General features: G+C 49.5%; 1 protein-coding gene across 4 annotated transcripts in view; it reads left to right on the top strand.

The window, feature by feature from the left end:
- Positions 1-12,988, top strand: part of GALNT10 (polypeptide N-acetylgalactosaminyltransferase 10) — a 230,234-nt gene that overhangs the window by 193,392 nt on the left and 23,854 nt on the right. For all 4 annotated transcript variants that reach the window (XM_028493385.2, XM_028493384.2, XM_024118287.3 and 1 more), the window contains one exon: positions 1,946-2,063. In XM_028493385.2, coding sequence (XP_028349186.1) covers positions 1,946-2,063 — 118 coding nt within the window. The remainder of the gene's footprint in view (positions 1-1,945; positions 2,064-12,988) is intronic.

Below are 12,988 nucleotides of genomic sequence, written 5' to 3' on the forward strand. Positions count from 1 at the left end.
AGTAACACCTTACTTTCCTGTGGTACTGGTTACTTTCAAAACTGTACTAGCAATGTGAGCTAGCAGGTGTAGCTCTACATCCCTGTGTAGATGGGGAAACCGGCTGAAAGAGGTTAAATCAGCACTGTCCTATAGAAGTATGATGCGACTCACATATGTACTTCTGAATGTCCTCATAGCCACGTTAAAAAAAGGTAAAGGGAAGCAGATAAAATTCATTTTAGTAATTATTTCCTTTAACCCAGTATATCTAGAATATTCTCATTTTAACATGTGACCAGTGCTTTCAAATTATGAATGAGATCTTTTCTGTTCTTTTCTTCACATTAAGTCTGGGAAATCCAGTGTGTATCTCACACTGCCAGCACCTCTCAGTTCAGACCAGCCACACTGCAAGTGTCAGTAAGCCTCATGTGGCCAGTGGCTTCCGTACCCAGCAGCACAGGGTTCCGGGGCTAAAATCTTCACCCCAGACCCCACCACAGGTTTGGGGAGAGCTGAGGTTGCAGTGAGGATTTCCCCGTTTCTGATCCGGGCTCATGAGGTCAACGTGAGGAGTAAATTCATTTTGGTAATAAATTAGCTCAGTACAGCGCCTGGCAGATTCAAGGCCTCGGTCAGTGATCAAGGGAGTCATTTCTAAAGGGGTCCGCTCCTGTGCTATCAGGACCCATCTACTGCAGGAAGCCTCGCAAGGCGTGTGGGTTAACTCACCTCTTTCCAAGTCAGTCCACTTCCCCTGAGCGTGCAGTTCCCCAAGCCAGGAGGGGCCGCGGACGTTGCTGCTGGAATGGTTTTCCTTGGAGGGTTTGGAGTTTTCCAGTGGAGTCAGACAAGGCCACAGCCACTCAGAGAGCTTTTCGCACAGCAAACACTGGTGGCCCTTCCCAGGTGCCGGCACCGCGGGAGGCGCCGTGGGGAACTCGGGCAAGCCACACCCCACGCTTGATCATCTCTGCCCCCAAGCTCGTGCTTTCTCCTCCTGGGTGCCTTCCCCTCCCCCAAGCTCCCACTTTGTTCATAGCCACTTCGAATGCCACCCTCTGAGCATCCTTCTTTGACTCTTGCCCCAGCTTCCCTCCTCACCCTGACAACCTGGAGGCAGACACTCCCTCCTTTCCCGTAGTGCTGGCTGCACCTCCCAGAGGCCCTGTTACACCCAACCTGTCTTCTGGGTCCTCCTCTCCTGAGGTGGCTGCCCTGCCATGTTGGCATCCCCTGAAGATTCCGTCCGACCCTGATTTACCTCCAAATTCTTCCAGCGTCTGCTTCTCAGCTGGTGCTCGATGAAGAAACGAATGAGAGAATGAATGAGCGGAGTTAATCTTATCCCAGTTTAACTGAAAGAACAGTGACTGTGGCTTCTTCTATAAACTCTCAGCAGAAAAAAATATATCTATGCTGGGATTACAGAGTGAGAATCATCAAACAATCTTATCCAAAAACACAGGTTCCTAAGCTCCATTCCCCCAGAGACTGTTTTGTAGGTCTGGGGTCGGGCCTAGGAAGCTGTATGTGTTTTCATCTCTCTAAGACATTCTACAGCCTAGACAGGCTTGGAAAGACCTGATTCAGACCATTTAATCAATGGGAAGACTAGAGATTATATATATATATATATATATAAAATATGGTACAGCTACAAGGCCCACAGGGAAAAAGCACTATGATTTCATTTCACAAGTATTCTTAGGTGTTAACCACGTAAAGGAATTTTGGGTCCATTGGTTAAAATGTAGCATTTATGAAGAAGTATATGCAAGAAGGAAGAAAGCCAGGGGCCTCACTCAGAAGGGCTTTGGATTCCCTGCTGGACAAGTGGGCTGTGTTCACAGAGTAGCGGGGAGCATCACCCCTGGGAGAACAACAGTGTCCGAGAGCAGGATACCCAAGGAGCACACGGCCAGGAGGTCCGCGTCTTCACACCAGGTTCTTCTTCCCGCAGGTCTCCCGTGATGGCCGGCGGACTGTTCGCCGTGGATCGGAAGTGGTTCTGGGAGCTGGGCGGGTACGACCCAGGCTTGGAGATCTGGGGAGGGGAGCAGTATGAAATCTCGTTCAAGGTGAGCTCTCGGGAAGGCCCCCTTGTTCTTGGCAGGGTGCCCGTGGCGCCTGTCCTGGCAGGCTGCCTGCTTAGCGTCTGTCTGAGCCTGGTGATCAAGTCAGGAGCCTCCAGCCACTGCTTGCTGTGTGTGTGTTGGTAGGGGGACGGAGCGGAGGCGGCAGCATGGAGATCCTCAGGTTGCCAAAGGCTGGCCTCAGCCACAGCTCTGGCTGGTGTTTGCCTTGCATTGTCCCTTCTCAGATGACAGTGTTGGAATAAGACAGGCCTCACTTCCACTAGAGTTAGTGTGTCTCCCATTGAGATGCCCAGCAGACCAGCAGAGGGGAAGAGAGAGCACAACAGCCGAACAAGACACGTGGCCCAGCAGGAAGCTCTGTTCTGAGAATGGTCCCCTGGCCTCACAGAAGCCAACTTGTCTTTAGTGGTTCCTGGCCACCCCTCTCGAGTCTTCCCTTTGTATCTGTCTCTGCTGGAGTTTGATGTACAGAGACCAGGGCTAAGAGCTTGAGTTGTGGAGTCAGAGAAGCCTGGGTTCCAATCCCAACTCCATCACTCAGTAGCTGTGTGACTTTGGGCAAGTTAGATTACCTCTCCGAGCTTTCTTCCCTCATCTAAGAGAATAATCATACTACCTACTTTACAGAGCTTCTGTGAAGATTAAATGAGATAATATCTAGAAAGTGGTTAACGCCCAGCCTGGGGACACAAGCAATTAATAACTGGTAGAAATTATTAAAGAGTCAATGAAAATATATTTGCTGTAACCTATTAGACCAGCCCGTGTGCTGTAGAAGCTTCTGACAATGGTGGTAAAGGAGGTGATGGTTACTAGTTAACTATGCAAACTTCTGAGGCCCCATTCCTCCCCTTTTTGTGGGATTTTTGTATTGATCTCAAGTGAAGAACAGAGGCTTAGTCCCTCTGAGGGGAAGGTTAGCTTGTCCTGTGCCCCTGTGGTCAGCCAGGGCCTGCTTCTAACACCCCTAGAACCCCTGGTAAGGCATATCCCCAACCCATGAGGGATGGCCAGCAGCATAACTGGGCTGAGCCCTGTGAATATGCAACCTGGATGCCTGCCAAGCCGGGCATCAACTTCTTATGCAAAGGACCATTGTCACACACGGCAATTAAGGTTTCGGCGCTGGGGTTAGATTGCCTAGGTCAGGTCGTAGCTCTGCTACTTCGTACCAGCTGTGTGATCTTGGACAAAGAATCCTTAACCTCACTGAGCCTCAGTTTCTGCTTCCATAAAATGGGTTTAATGATACTTTAATTCTCACAGTGTAGTTGAGAGGATTAAATAAGTCCATTCTTGTTAGGTGCTTCTTAATAAATATCCTAAAAATTATTCATTATTGTCATTGTCCTTGTGTACGCCACTGGGTGGGCAGTTCAGAACTGGGGGACATAAATTCTTGATTAGCAAGAAAACAACCTGGAATTCTACTGAAACATTATTTTGGTTTGAAAGGCAGTCTTTGTCCATTTTACCTTCAGACTTCTGAAGTTGTCTCCCATAAGGGGGCCAGCCCCCTAAATAAAACTAATATTAAAATCCAGGGGTGATATTAAAAATATTTAAGAACAATGATGACACAAGCACCAATCAGTCAGAGCAGATGCCAGCTGTCAACAACTGTGCATCCACCCTGGTGTGCAGCAACTCAAGTGCAGCCGTGATCAGAGCTAGCAGGACCCTGTGTGGAACCCTTCACAAGTGTTGGCTTATTTAATCCTCAGAGCAACCCTAGGAGGGTGGTATCATGATTATAAACATTTCACAGGGGGGCAAGTGGAACTCAGACCCAGGTCCCACACAGTTGAAACTAACAGAACCAGGACCTGAACCCAGGTCTGCCCAACTGCAAAGCCCATGCTCTCACCTGCCGTGTTGTATAGGTCTCTGCAGGGACGTGAGAGCACTTGAGAGGAAAACTAGCCTAAGAGGTTGGCTGTAATCTCTTACTCTTCTCAGTTTTTGCCTCCTCCTGGGGTTAACTTACTAGGATATCCTGCAGCCTGTCAATGAAGTGAACTAGTAACAGTCTAAGTCAGAAATAGGTTTGCTCCCCCAGCCAACTCTGATCCATCAATAGGAGCTGCCCCAGTTCTGTGTTAATATGTATTGTGAGGCTGTGTCTGAGCTTATCAGAAAAGGAGTGGTGATTGATTAGTGATGTCTGCCCTGGGTGCAGGTTTGGCGAGCGATGGCACATATGTCATTTATTTAGTATCCCTAGCCCATGCAATCTAATTTTCCAAATGTCACATCCTTATAGTGGAATCACATGCAAGGAATCAGAAGAGTTTTAACTTCACAGTTCCTCAATCTGTCAATTAAACAAACTTAATTTATGACGTTTTCTACTAAGTTTGTTCCCAGAAATGGGCACATCAGTGTTCTGAGTTCTCACCAGAATATAAACTTCAGTAGGGTAACCATCTTTGCCTGTTGTATCCCAAGAACCAAAAGGGTTGCCTGACAGGGAGAAGGCACTTAATAATTGTTGGTTGAATACTCAGAGCAGGTGTAATACTGGCCAGAACCAGCCTCCTTGGTCAAGAAGTTCCCCTTCAGAAACTCCCTCCGTGGAGAAGAGTGATTGGAGAAAAATGAGCACAAAGGAGATTCTAAACCCAAAATGATTTCAGTCTGTGTGTTTCAAAGACCCATTTGATGATGCTCATCAGGCAATTATGGCAGAACAATTGGCATTTTCCCACCACAGTTTATGTACAAAAGACATGGTAATGAAGCCGTATTGGAAGTCTCTCATCCGGGAGGGGATGGGAGGCTGGCTCCTGTTGCCATTTGATCCAATTATCTCCTTCACTCTGGAGAGGGGATGAGACAGTATAATGAGGAGTCCCCTAGGTCTGGAAGGGAGACATTTCTCCCTGGGCTTTCTCTCTCCGGGCTTTGAGAGCGCGAGGTCCTGGAGCCGGCGGCAGCCCCTCTGCCAGTGCACTGTCTCCCGGGCCCCTGCGGAAGGCCTGCCCACAGCGCTGAGGGCACAGGAGAGCCCGTTCGTCTGCCGGCGACGCCTCCCTGGAATGCCGGGTGTTCTGTTTCAGCCAGAGCAGGGCATTTACGAAGGGCCAAATTCCCTCTGATTAATCTCACATCCCAGATGGTGCTGATAGAGTTTTCCTTCCTACCCAAGAGAGGCTCAAGATCCCTTTTCTTCTTGGTGACAAGAGAAGAGAGACTGGTCTGAAAGGCATGAGTGTATTTTCAGAAATTAAGATAAATTGATACGTGAAAAAAAAGACAAATTGATACGTGCCATCAGGGCTGATGGATTAATAATTTGGCTCCAATTTCAGACCAGGCCATCTATCCTGATGGGAAAACCCCAGAAAAGATGTTCCAAAGGCTCTGAAATTTCTAGGAGAGTCATTGACTCTTTATTCCGCCCCCCCGCCCACTCTCTCTCTTAGCCAGCAGAGCTTCTGTTTCCAAAAGGCACGGTCACATATGAGAGTTCTCCTGCTTGGCAGTTAGACTCTTCCCAGTTCTAGTGGTCGGATAAATCTTTAACCCTGTAGCCTGGCCTACACCCACCTCCATGAGCTGCTTACCATCCCTTGCTTTCTCTCCACTCTCCTCCGCATTGCGTTAGTCTGGACTCTTGGTAACAGGTAACCAAAATCCTGGTCAATCTGACCCCAATCTGACTTAAGCAAAAAAATTAGAATTGATTGGCCCACACAACTGAAATTCCAGGGTAGATCCTCCAGACCCGGCTGGATCCAGGGACTAACCCATCTCATCTAGGCTCCATCTCGCTTAGTCCCTCAGCTCTGCTTTCATCTGGGTTGGCTTTCCTCTCAGGCAAGTTTTCCCTTGTGGAAATACCCAGCAGCCCAGTGGGAAAAGAATTTCTATTTCCCATCATTCCTGTAGTATGTCCCCAAGTCGAGTCTCATTGGCCTTCTGGTCCCTTGCCCCTCCCTGAGCAATGTTCTGATCCGTCAGCTGCAGTCTGAGTCTGATTGGTCACATGCCCATCCTGGAGCTGGGAAAGTGGGATGAGGTGGCTCCCTAAAGGAAAGCCCAGGCATTGTGTGCAGAAGGGGGAGTGGAGGCGGGGCGCGGCAAACCACCGATGTCCACCTGACCCAGCCATACAGAACTGCTTACAAGCCCCAGGGTCACATGCCTGGCTATCTTTGGAGGCACACACTGTTCATTTTTCCTGAAATGCCCTTCCTTAGTCTGGCCAACCCACAGTCATCCTTCTGGGTTCGGCTCATCTATATGGCGTCCTCTCAGCCTTACCTGAGCTCCCTGTGATGCTTAGGGACCAACCGAATGTCAGTCCCAGCATGGCACCCGGTACCTCCTGTTGACAGGACCCAAGGGTTGGCCTGTCTCCCTCACTGCACTCTGACCTTCCTCGAGGCAGGGAGTGGGTTTTGTCCATCTCTATACTCCAGTTTCTGGCCCAGAATAGGTGTTTTAGATAACTGTTAGTGGCATCAATTCCTATCTTATACAACTTCCTTCATCCTGCCCTTCCCAGGCTTACATCTGCATCTTTGGGTAATGGCGATGTGACGGAAAAGGTACTCAGTGAGAAGGCAGGGCACTGGCTTCTCATCTCTGCTCTCTGTCCACCTGGAGACCCTGGACCAATTGCTTGATCTCTCTGGCCCTCACATCCCAGATGGTGCTGATAGAGTTTTCCTTCCTACCCAAGAGAGGCTCAAATAAGATGCTGTGGAGAAAGCCCTTTGCCTTACGTGGATGGGAGGGTGGTTGGACTAGAGGTGGTGGCGTCAGGACCAGCAGAAAAGGGACCTGCACAGTGTCCCCAGGAGGCTGAGGTTAGGATGTCTTCAAATTTGAGGTCCAGGAGAGGAGAATGTCCACGGGACAACATGGCTGAGCTGGCGTGAGAAAGATGTGGGCCTTGGCGCAATGTAAGTGGATATATCTTTTGTTAGCAATTTGGCAGAATCTGTTACATTTCAAAGCAAGCACATTCTTTTACCCAAAATTTCACACCCAGGAGTTTAGCCAAGAGAGACGGAGCAAAGATTGAGGTAGGCGCTATCTGTTGAAGCATTACTTACGAAAGGGGAAGACTGAAAATGACCTAAATGTACATCCTTAGGAGATAAATAAGTTAGAGCACATCCCGACAGTGAAATATTATGTAAAAGAAGTTAGATGCCTCCAAAATTAAGTTTTAAAAAAAGATGTGAAAATTTTGTTTTTATGTATGTATATATAGTCTCGTGTTTAATCTTAAAAATATGACAATTGCAAACAAACAAACAAAAAAACTGAGAAGAATCTCCTCCTACCAGCTAACGTTTACTGAGCACCCACATGCAGTAACGTGGGGCCCCGTGCCCCCCCCCCATTTTATAGATGAGGAAACTGAGTCTTGGGTTAAATCCTTCCACAATGTCACGTGGTTGGAACAGGGATTTCAGCCCTGCTGTCTGACTTCAGACTGATCCTTTGCCTTGATGTACTCTGACCCACGGTGCCACGAAAGCTTCCCGTCCCTTGGGGCATCGGGGGTGGGAGGGCTACCGTGTGGCTGTCCCTTTCTGCTTCATTGTTTCTGTAACATTGAATGCGTTCATCATTAGTACATATCACTTCTGTAATCAGGAGAAAAATTAATATTTTTTTTAACCGAGAAGAAGGGAAGACTGTTGTTTCTTCAGCCTCCCGGCCCACCCCTCCCCCACCCCATACACATCCCAGTGCTTCGTTTGGGCCATTTGCAAGTTCAGGGATGAGATTCCCCCCAAGTGAGGTCTACAGAGAAGGGAGTCACGGTGAGGAGACCCCCAGGGAAGGATGGAGACCCCAAGCGCACCTCTGCGGGGTCTGTTCCAGGAGGCAAGGGCTGCCCTTGGAGAGAAAGGTGGAGACGTTCAGAGGGTCCCTTGGGGCAGGCTCGCTTGAGCAAGGGAGTGACAGAAAGCCACACGAGGGAACGAGGGAGAGCCTTGTTCCGAGAGGGAAACCCACCACATCTGAGCAGAGGCAGGGGGCCTCAGTGGTGGGTGGGTCTGCATAGTCCAACACTGATACCGTTACCAAAGGCCAACGCAGCCCCAGACTGCCGTGGGCAGATTTTAAAAAAGGAAACTCTCAGATTTTCCTTCCTTGGAACTCACGTGTCATCAGGAGGGTTGAGTGAAATAGGGTGTGTGAAAAGAAAGTAGTATGCACACCAGAAACGGGTGAGGAGTGGTGTTGTGACCTGATGCCCCAGGTTCTTAGGGGACAGGGCCAGGGTCCCTCAGCTGGAAGGTGGCAGAGCCAGGGCTAAATCCCAGATGTCCTGACTCTAAGCCCAGTGCTCATTTCATTCCACCTGTTGGGAGGGGGCAGCCTAGAGAGAGGCCACTGCTACAGGGAGGCCCCAGAAGTCAGGACCAGCCCTGAGGGGGTTAAGTTGCCACCCAGGAGGGCCTTCGGGGCCCCCACGCAAGTGCCAGCCTGGCATCGCCTCTCCCCATCCTTTCCACCACCCCCTCCCAGCCCCCTCTGACTCAGACCAGCTGCAGTGTCGCTGCCGGGAACCCGGCGCTAGCTCCTTCCTTCGCTGGGTTATCCGAGGATGCTGGGAACTTGCTCTGCCACATGCAGCATTTTCCTCCCAGCCACATGTACCCAGACTTTCTAAGAGCTGTCTGCCAAGAACAGGGAAGGCATTCTCCTCCTGACTTTGAGCAGCCATTTGAAATTCCATGAGCGTCTCTGTGGGCACCTGCCCCTCCCACCATTCCTCCAGGAAAATGGCTCGGAAGCCCGAGGGTCATCTGTGGTACATCGCTCCCTAACCAGCCACGAGCCTATCTCTTCAAGCCTTGGTCTTTTATCGCTAAAAATGGAGATAACAACTTCTTCAGAGGTTTGTTATAAAAACGAAATGGTAGGGACTTCCCCGGCAGTCCAGTGGTTAAGACTCCGTGCTCTCAATGCAGGGGCACGGGTTCAATCCCTGGTCAGGGATCTCACATGCCACAAGGCGAGGTCAAAAAAAGAAAAAATTAAAAATTAAAAATTAAATGGTATAAAACGTTTGTTTAGCCTGGAGACAGACAAAAAGAAGGCAGTCAGTGAGTGGTAGCTGTTTGGATCAGAACCTTCGAGTTAAAAAAGGAGGCAGAACGGCACGGGTTAGTACATTGGCTTTGGAATCAAACCACCTGGGTTCAGGTGAAAGCTCCATCAGCTAGTGGCTGTGTGACCTTGGGAAAATGACTTAACCTCTCTGGACTTCTTCATCTGTAAAGTGGCAATAGAATGATCCTTATTGCATAGTGTCAGTGTGAGCATGCTATTAATCAAAATGTGTTAAAAGCTTAGCTCAGCGCCTGGCATATTGTAAATAATCAATTATGATAGCTGTTAACGTCGGCATTGTGATCGATGTGTATGGGCTGCAGTTGCAGGAAGACAGGAGTGGAAGGAGCTTTGAGGCCGGCAAGACAGAGGCCAAAGACCTTGGCTCCAGGCCCAGCTCTGGAATGAACTCTGAGTGAGACCTGGGACAGTTCACCTGCCCTTTCTGCTGAACCTTTACTTCCTCATTGAAAGGACACTAATAACCCCAAACTCACAGGGCTGTCTAGAGACACAGTGTGAACTGGCAGGCACCACTGTCCTGAGAGGGGCTGTCACTAATCCAGGAGGCACTAGTTCTCAAAGTGTGGTCCCCAGCCCAGCAGCACCAGCATCACCTGGGAACTTGTTAGAAATGTAAATTCTCAGATCCCACGCAGACCTGCTGAGTCAGACACCCTAGGGGTGGGACCCAGCAGTCTGTGTTTTAGCAAGCTCTCCAGGTGGTTCTGATGCCCACTCAAGATTGAAAATCGTGGCTGTAATCAGTAGGTAAGTTCTTGTACAGAGTGGATGCTCAGGCTGGGGTGTGGAAAGATAGCGTAATGGGCAGGTTGGTTGGCAGGTTGGCCCACAGGTACCAACACCTTCACCCCACTTTCAAGGCTCTATGTCATTGGTCCACACTTGGCTGCCAGTTTCTGTTCCATCTCTTCTTCTTTTTTTTTTTTTTTAAATTAATTAATTTATCTTTTTGGCCGTGTTGGGTCTTTGTTTCTGTGCGAGGGCTTTCTCCAGTTGTGGCAAGCGGGGGCCACTACTCATCGCGGTGCGCGGGCCTCTCACTGTCGCGGCCTCTCCCGTTGCAGAGCACAGGCTCCAGACGCGCAGGCTCAGTAGCTGTGGCGCACGGGCCTAGTGGCTCCGCGGCGTGCGGGATCTTCCCAGACCAGGGCTCGAACCCATGTCCCCTGCATTGGCGGCAGATTCTTAACCACTGTGCCACCAGGGAAGCCCCCATCTCTTCCAACACGGTTTTAGAGCAAGGCTGACCAATGACCAGGCTATGTGTGAATGAATGAATGAATGAAGTTTGTACTGGGCTGCATTGTTCATGGAAAGAAAAGCACATGTGCCCAAGAGAGCAGAAATGTGAGTGCATTGCAGCTGGCTCTCAGCAGCATCCACATGTGGCATCCAGGGGTTGTGGAGGGGATCGGAGGTGACTGGAGTAGGGGGCAGAGGCCTTGACTGCAAGCCCAGGTGACCCTTTTGTCCTGCAGATAATACAAGTGCCAAGAGGGGTCTTTGTGAAAGACCATGATAGGGTCAGGACCAGGCTTTAGAGAGATCAAAGGTGCAGTCGTAGATCTGCCTAGTTCTGGGGCCCCCACCCCGGATTCCACTCTGGGCTCTGCCACTTATGAGCTGAGGAGCCCTGGGGAAGGCACTGGACCTCGCTAGGCCTCGCTTTCCTCATGTGTAAGAGGCATGCCAGTACCTCCCTCACTGGGTGGTTGGAAGATTGTGCTATTTCAAATATGAGCCAAAACCTAACAGATCCTGCAACTTAACTGAATTCATTTATTAAAGAAAAAAAAAGCCCTAATGTAAGGCAACCACCCCCCATTTTTTGGCCAGGTTGACTATAAACACCTCAGGATATTGTTTTTCTTTTTTTAATTAATTTATTTATTTACTTTTGGCTGCATTGGGTCTTCGTTGCTGCACACGAGCTTTCTCTAGTTGCAGCGATCAGGCACTACTCTTCGTTGGTGGTGCACAGGCTGCTCATTGCGGTGGCTTCTCTTGTTGCAGAGCACAGCCTCTAGGTGTGCGGGCTTCAGTAATTACAGCACGTGGGCTCAGTAGTTGTGGCTCGCGGGCTCCAGAGCACAGGCTCGGTAGTTGAGGCACACGGGCTTAGTTGCTCCGCGGCATGTGGGATCCTCCCGGACCAGAGCTTGAACCCGTGTCCCCTGCATTGGCAGGCGAATTCTTAACTACTGTGCCACCAGGGAAGCCCCCAGGATATTGTTGAAACAGTCAGATATTCAACTTATTAATTTAGATACACATATGCTTAAAACTACATTGTATAAAATCATATATTAACCTAGAAGTAAATTTAAATGGACTTTTAAAAGAAAAATAAAATTGGGTTTTTTCCTGCTCTTTTACCAAACTGTACCCTGTAACCAGTATAAGCATCTAAAATGAACATGAGGGGAGATCCTTTCATGCTGGTGAGACTTCCTGAAACAGTATCTTGTTGTTCAAAACAAACTAATATGTTCAAAATCATATGAACTTACAGAAGACTATCCAACGTCATTCCTTCTTTTCTGAAGGGAAACTGCGTGGCATATTTGGGGCGCCCACCACCAGTAGCGCCAGCCACCGTGTGCCCAGGTAGCACCATTAGGATTGCTCAGAGTCCTCTGTGCTTCAGAATTACCTCATTCCAGCCTCATCACAACCCTAGGAGGGAGGCACAATAATACATCCCATATTGCAGGTGAGGAAACTGAGGCTTTCAGATTCATGAAACTTGCTTAAGAGCCAGAACCGAGCTCATCATGGCTACCCTGTGTTCTTCCTAAGCTCACAGATAATGCAGGATAATTGGTGACGATTATTCTTTTAATTGCATATTAATGGTGCAGCTCCCAAGCGCAACTGGACAGGGTTTGGACTTCATCGGGGTCCTCAGCCGAGCTGCCAGCTGCAAAAGCCATGGCTGACTGGTGTCTTCTCCCCTCCCTGGGCAGGTAGGCTGCCCATCCATTACTGATTGGTTTCCAGGCAGCCGTTTCCTTGAGAGAGAGGTTTCGCCCCACCCCTGCTCACTCGCGGTCCCCTCAGCAGGATGGCCCCTTTGCCACGCACTCACTGCGGCCCACTGTGTCTTCCTGGTGCTCATCACCACTCGTTTCTTTCCTCCTCAGTTTAGGAGGTAAGAGCGAGTAAATGTCTTTTATAGACACTGTAATGAAGCCTGTCATCACACAAAAGAAGTTTGCTAATAAAATAAATCAGAGCAGCAATGAAAATGAATGGGGAGCAAACTTTTACAATTAGATTTGTACTTGTCTAGTGGCATGGTGCTTCCAGGGAGAAGACTGTTCCACAGGAGAAAACAGCACCAGGGAACGAGGTGGCAGGGTGTGTTTGGAAACTCCTTATGGTGGAACAAGGCTCCCGGAGCAGGCAGCTGCACCCCCCGCGGGGGTGGAGACTAGGAAGGGCATGGAGGGGAGGGAGGGAAGAAAGCTGACAGCAGAGAGGGGCTGCAAGATGTCATCTCAGTGGCCTTTGTCCCCATCCATATATGATGGGGTCCCGGCCAAACACGGTTGCAGCTGCTGCCAGCTCTGCAGCTCCCCTTCTCTCTGCCACCAGCCGGGCTCTTCTCCTGCCAGTGTATTACTTGGGGAAGAGGAGAAGACCCTCGGGCAACCAAGCCCCGTGACTGTACCCCACCCACCTGGCACTGTCATTCTCCTGGTCAGTTGCAGGTTCTGCCACCAAGTCTGTTTGAAAAACTACATCATGTCTCTGAGCTTCACTTTATCCATTTGGGAAATCAGGCCATAGGATAAAAA

This window comes from Physeter macrocephalus, chromosome 8 (assembly GCF_002837175.3).
Source record: "Physeter macrocephalus isolate SW-GA chromosome 8, ASM283717v5, whole genome shotgun sequence".
Classification (NCBI taxonomy): domain Eukaryota; kingdom Metazoa; phylum Chordata; class Mammalia; order Artiodactyla; family Physeteridae; genus Physeter; species Physeter macrocephalus.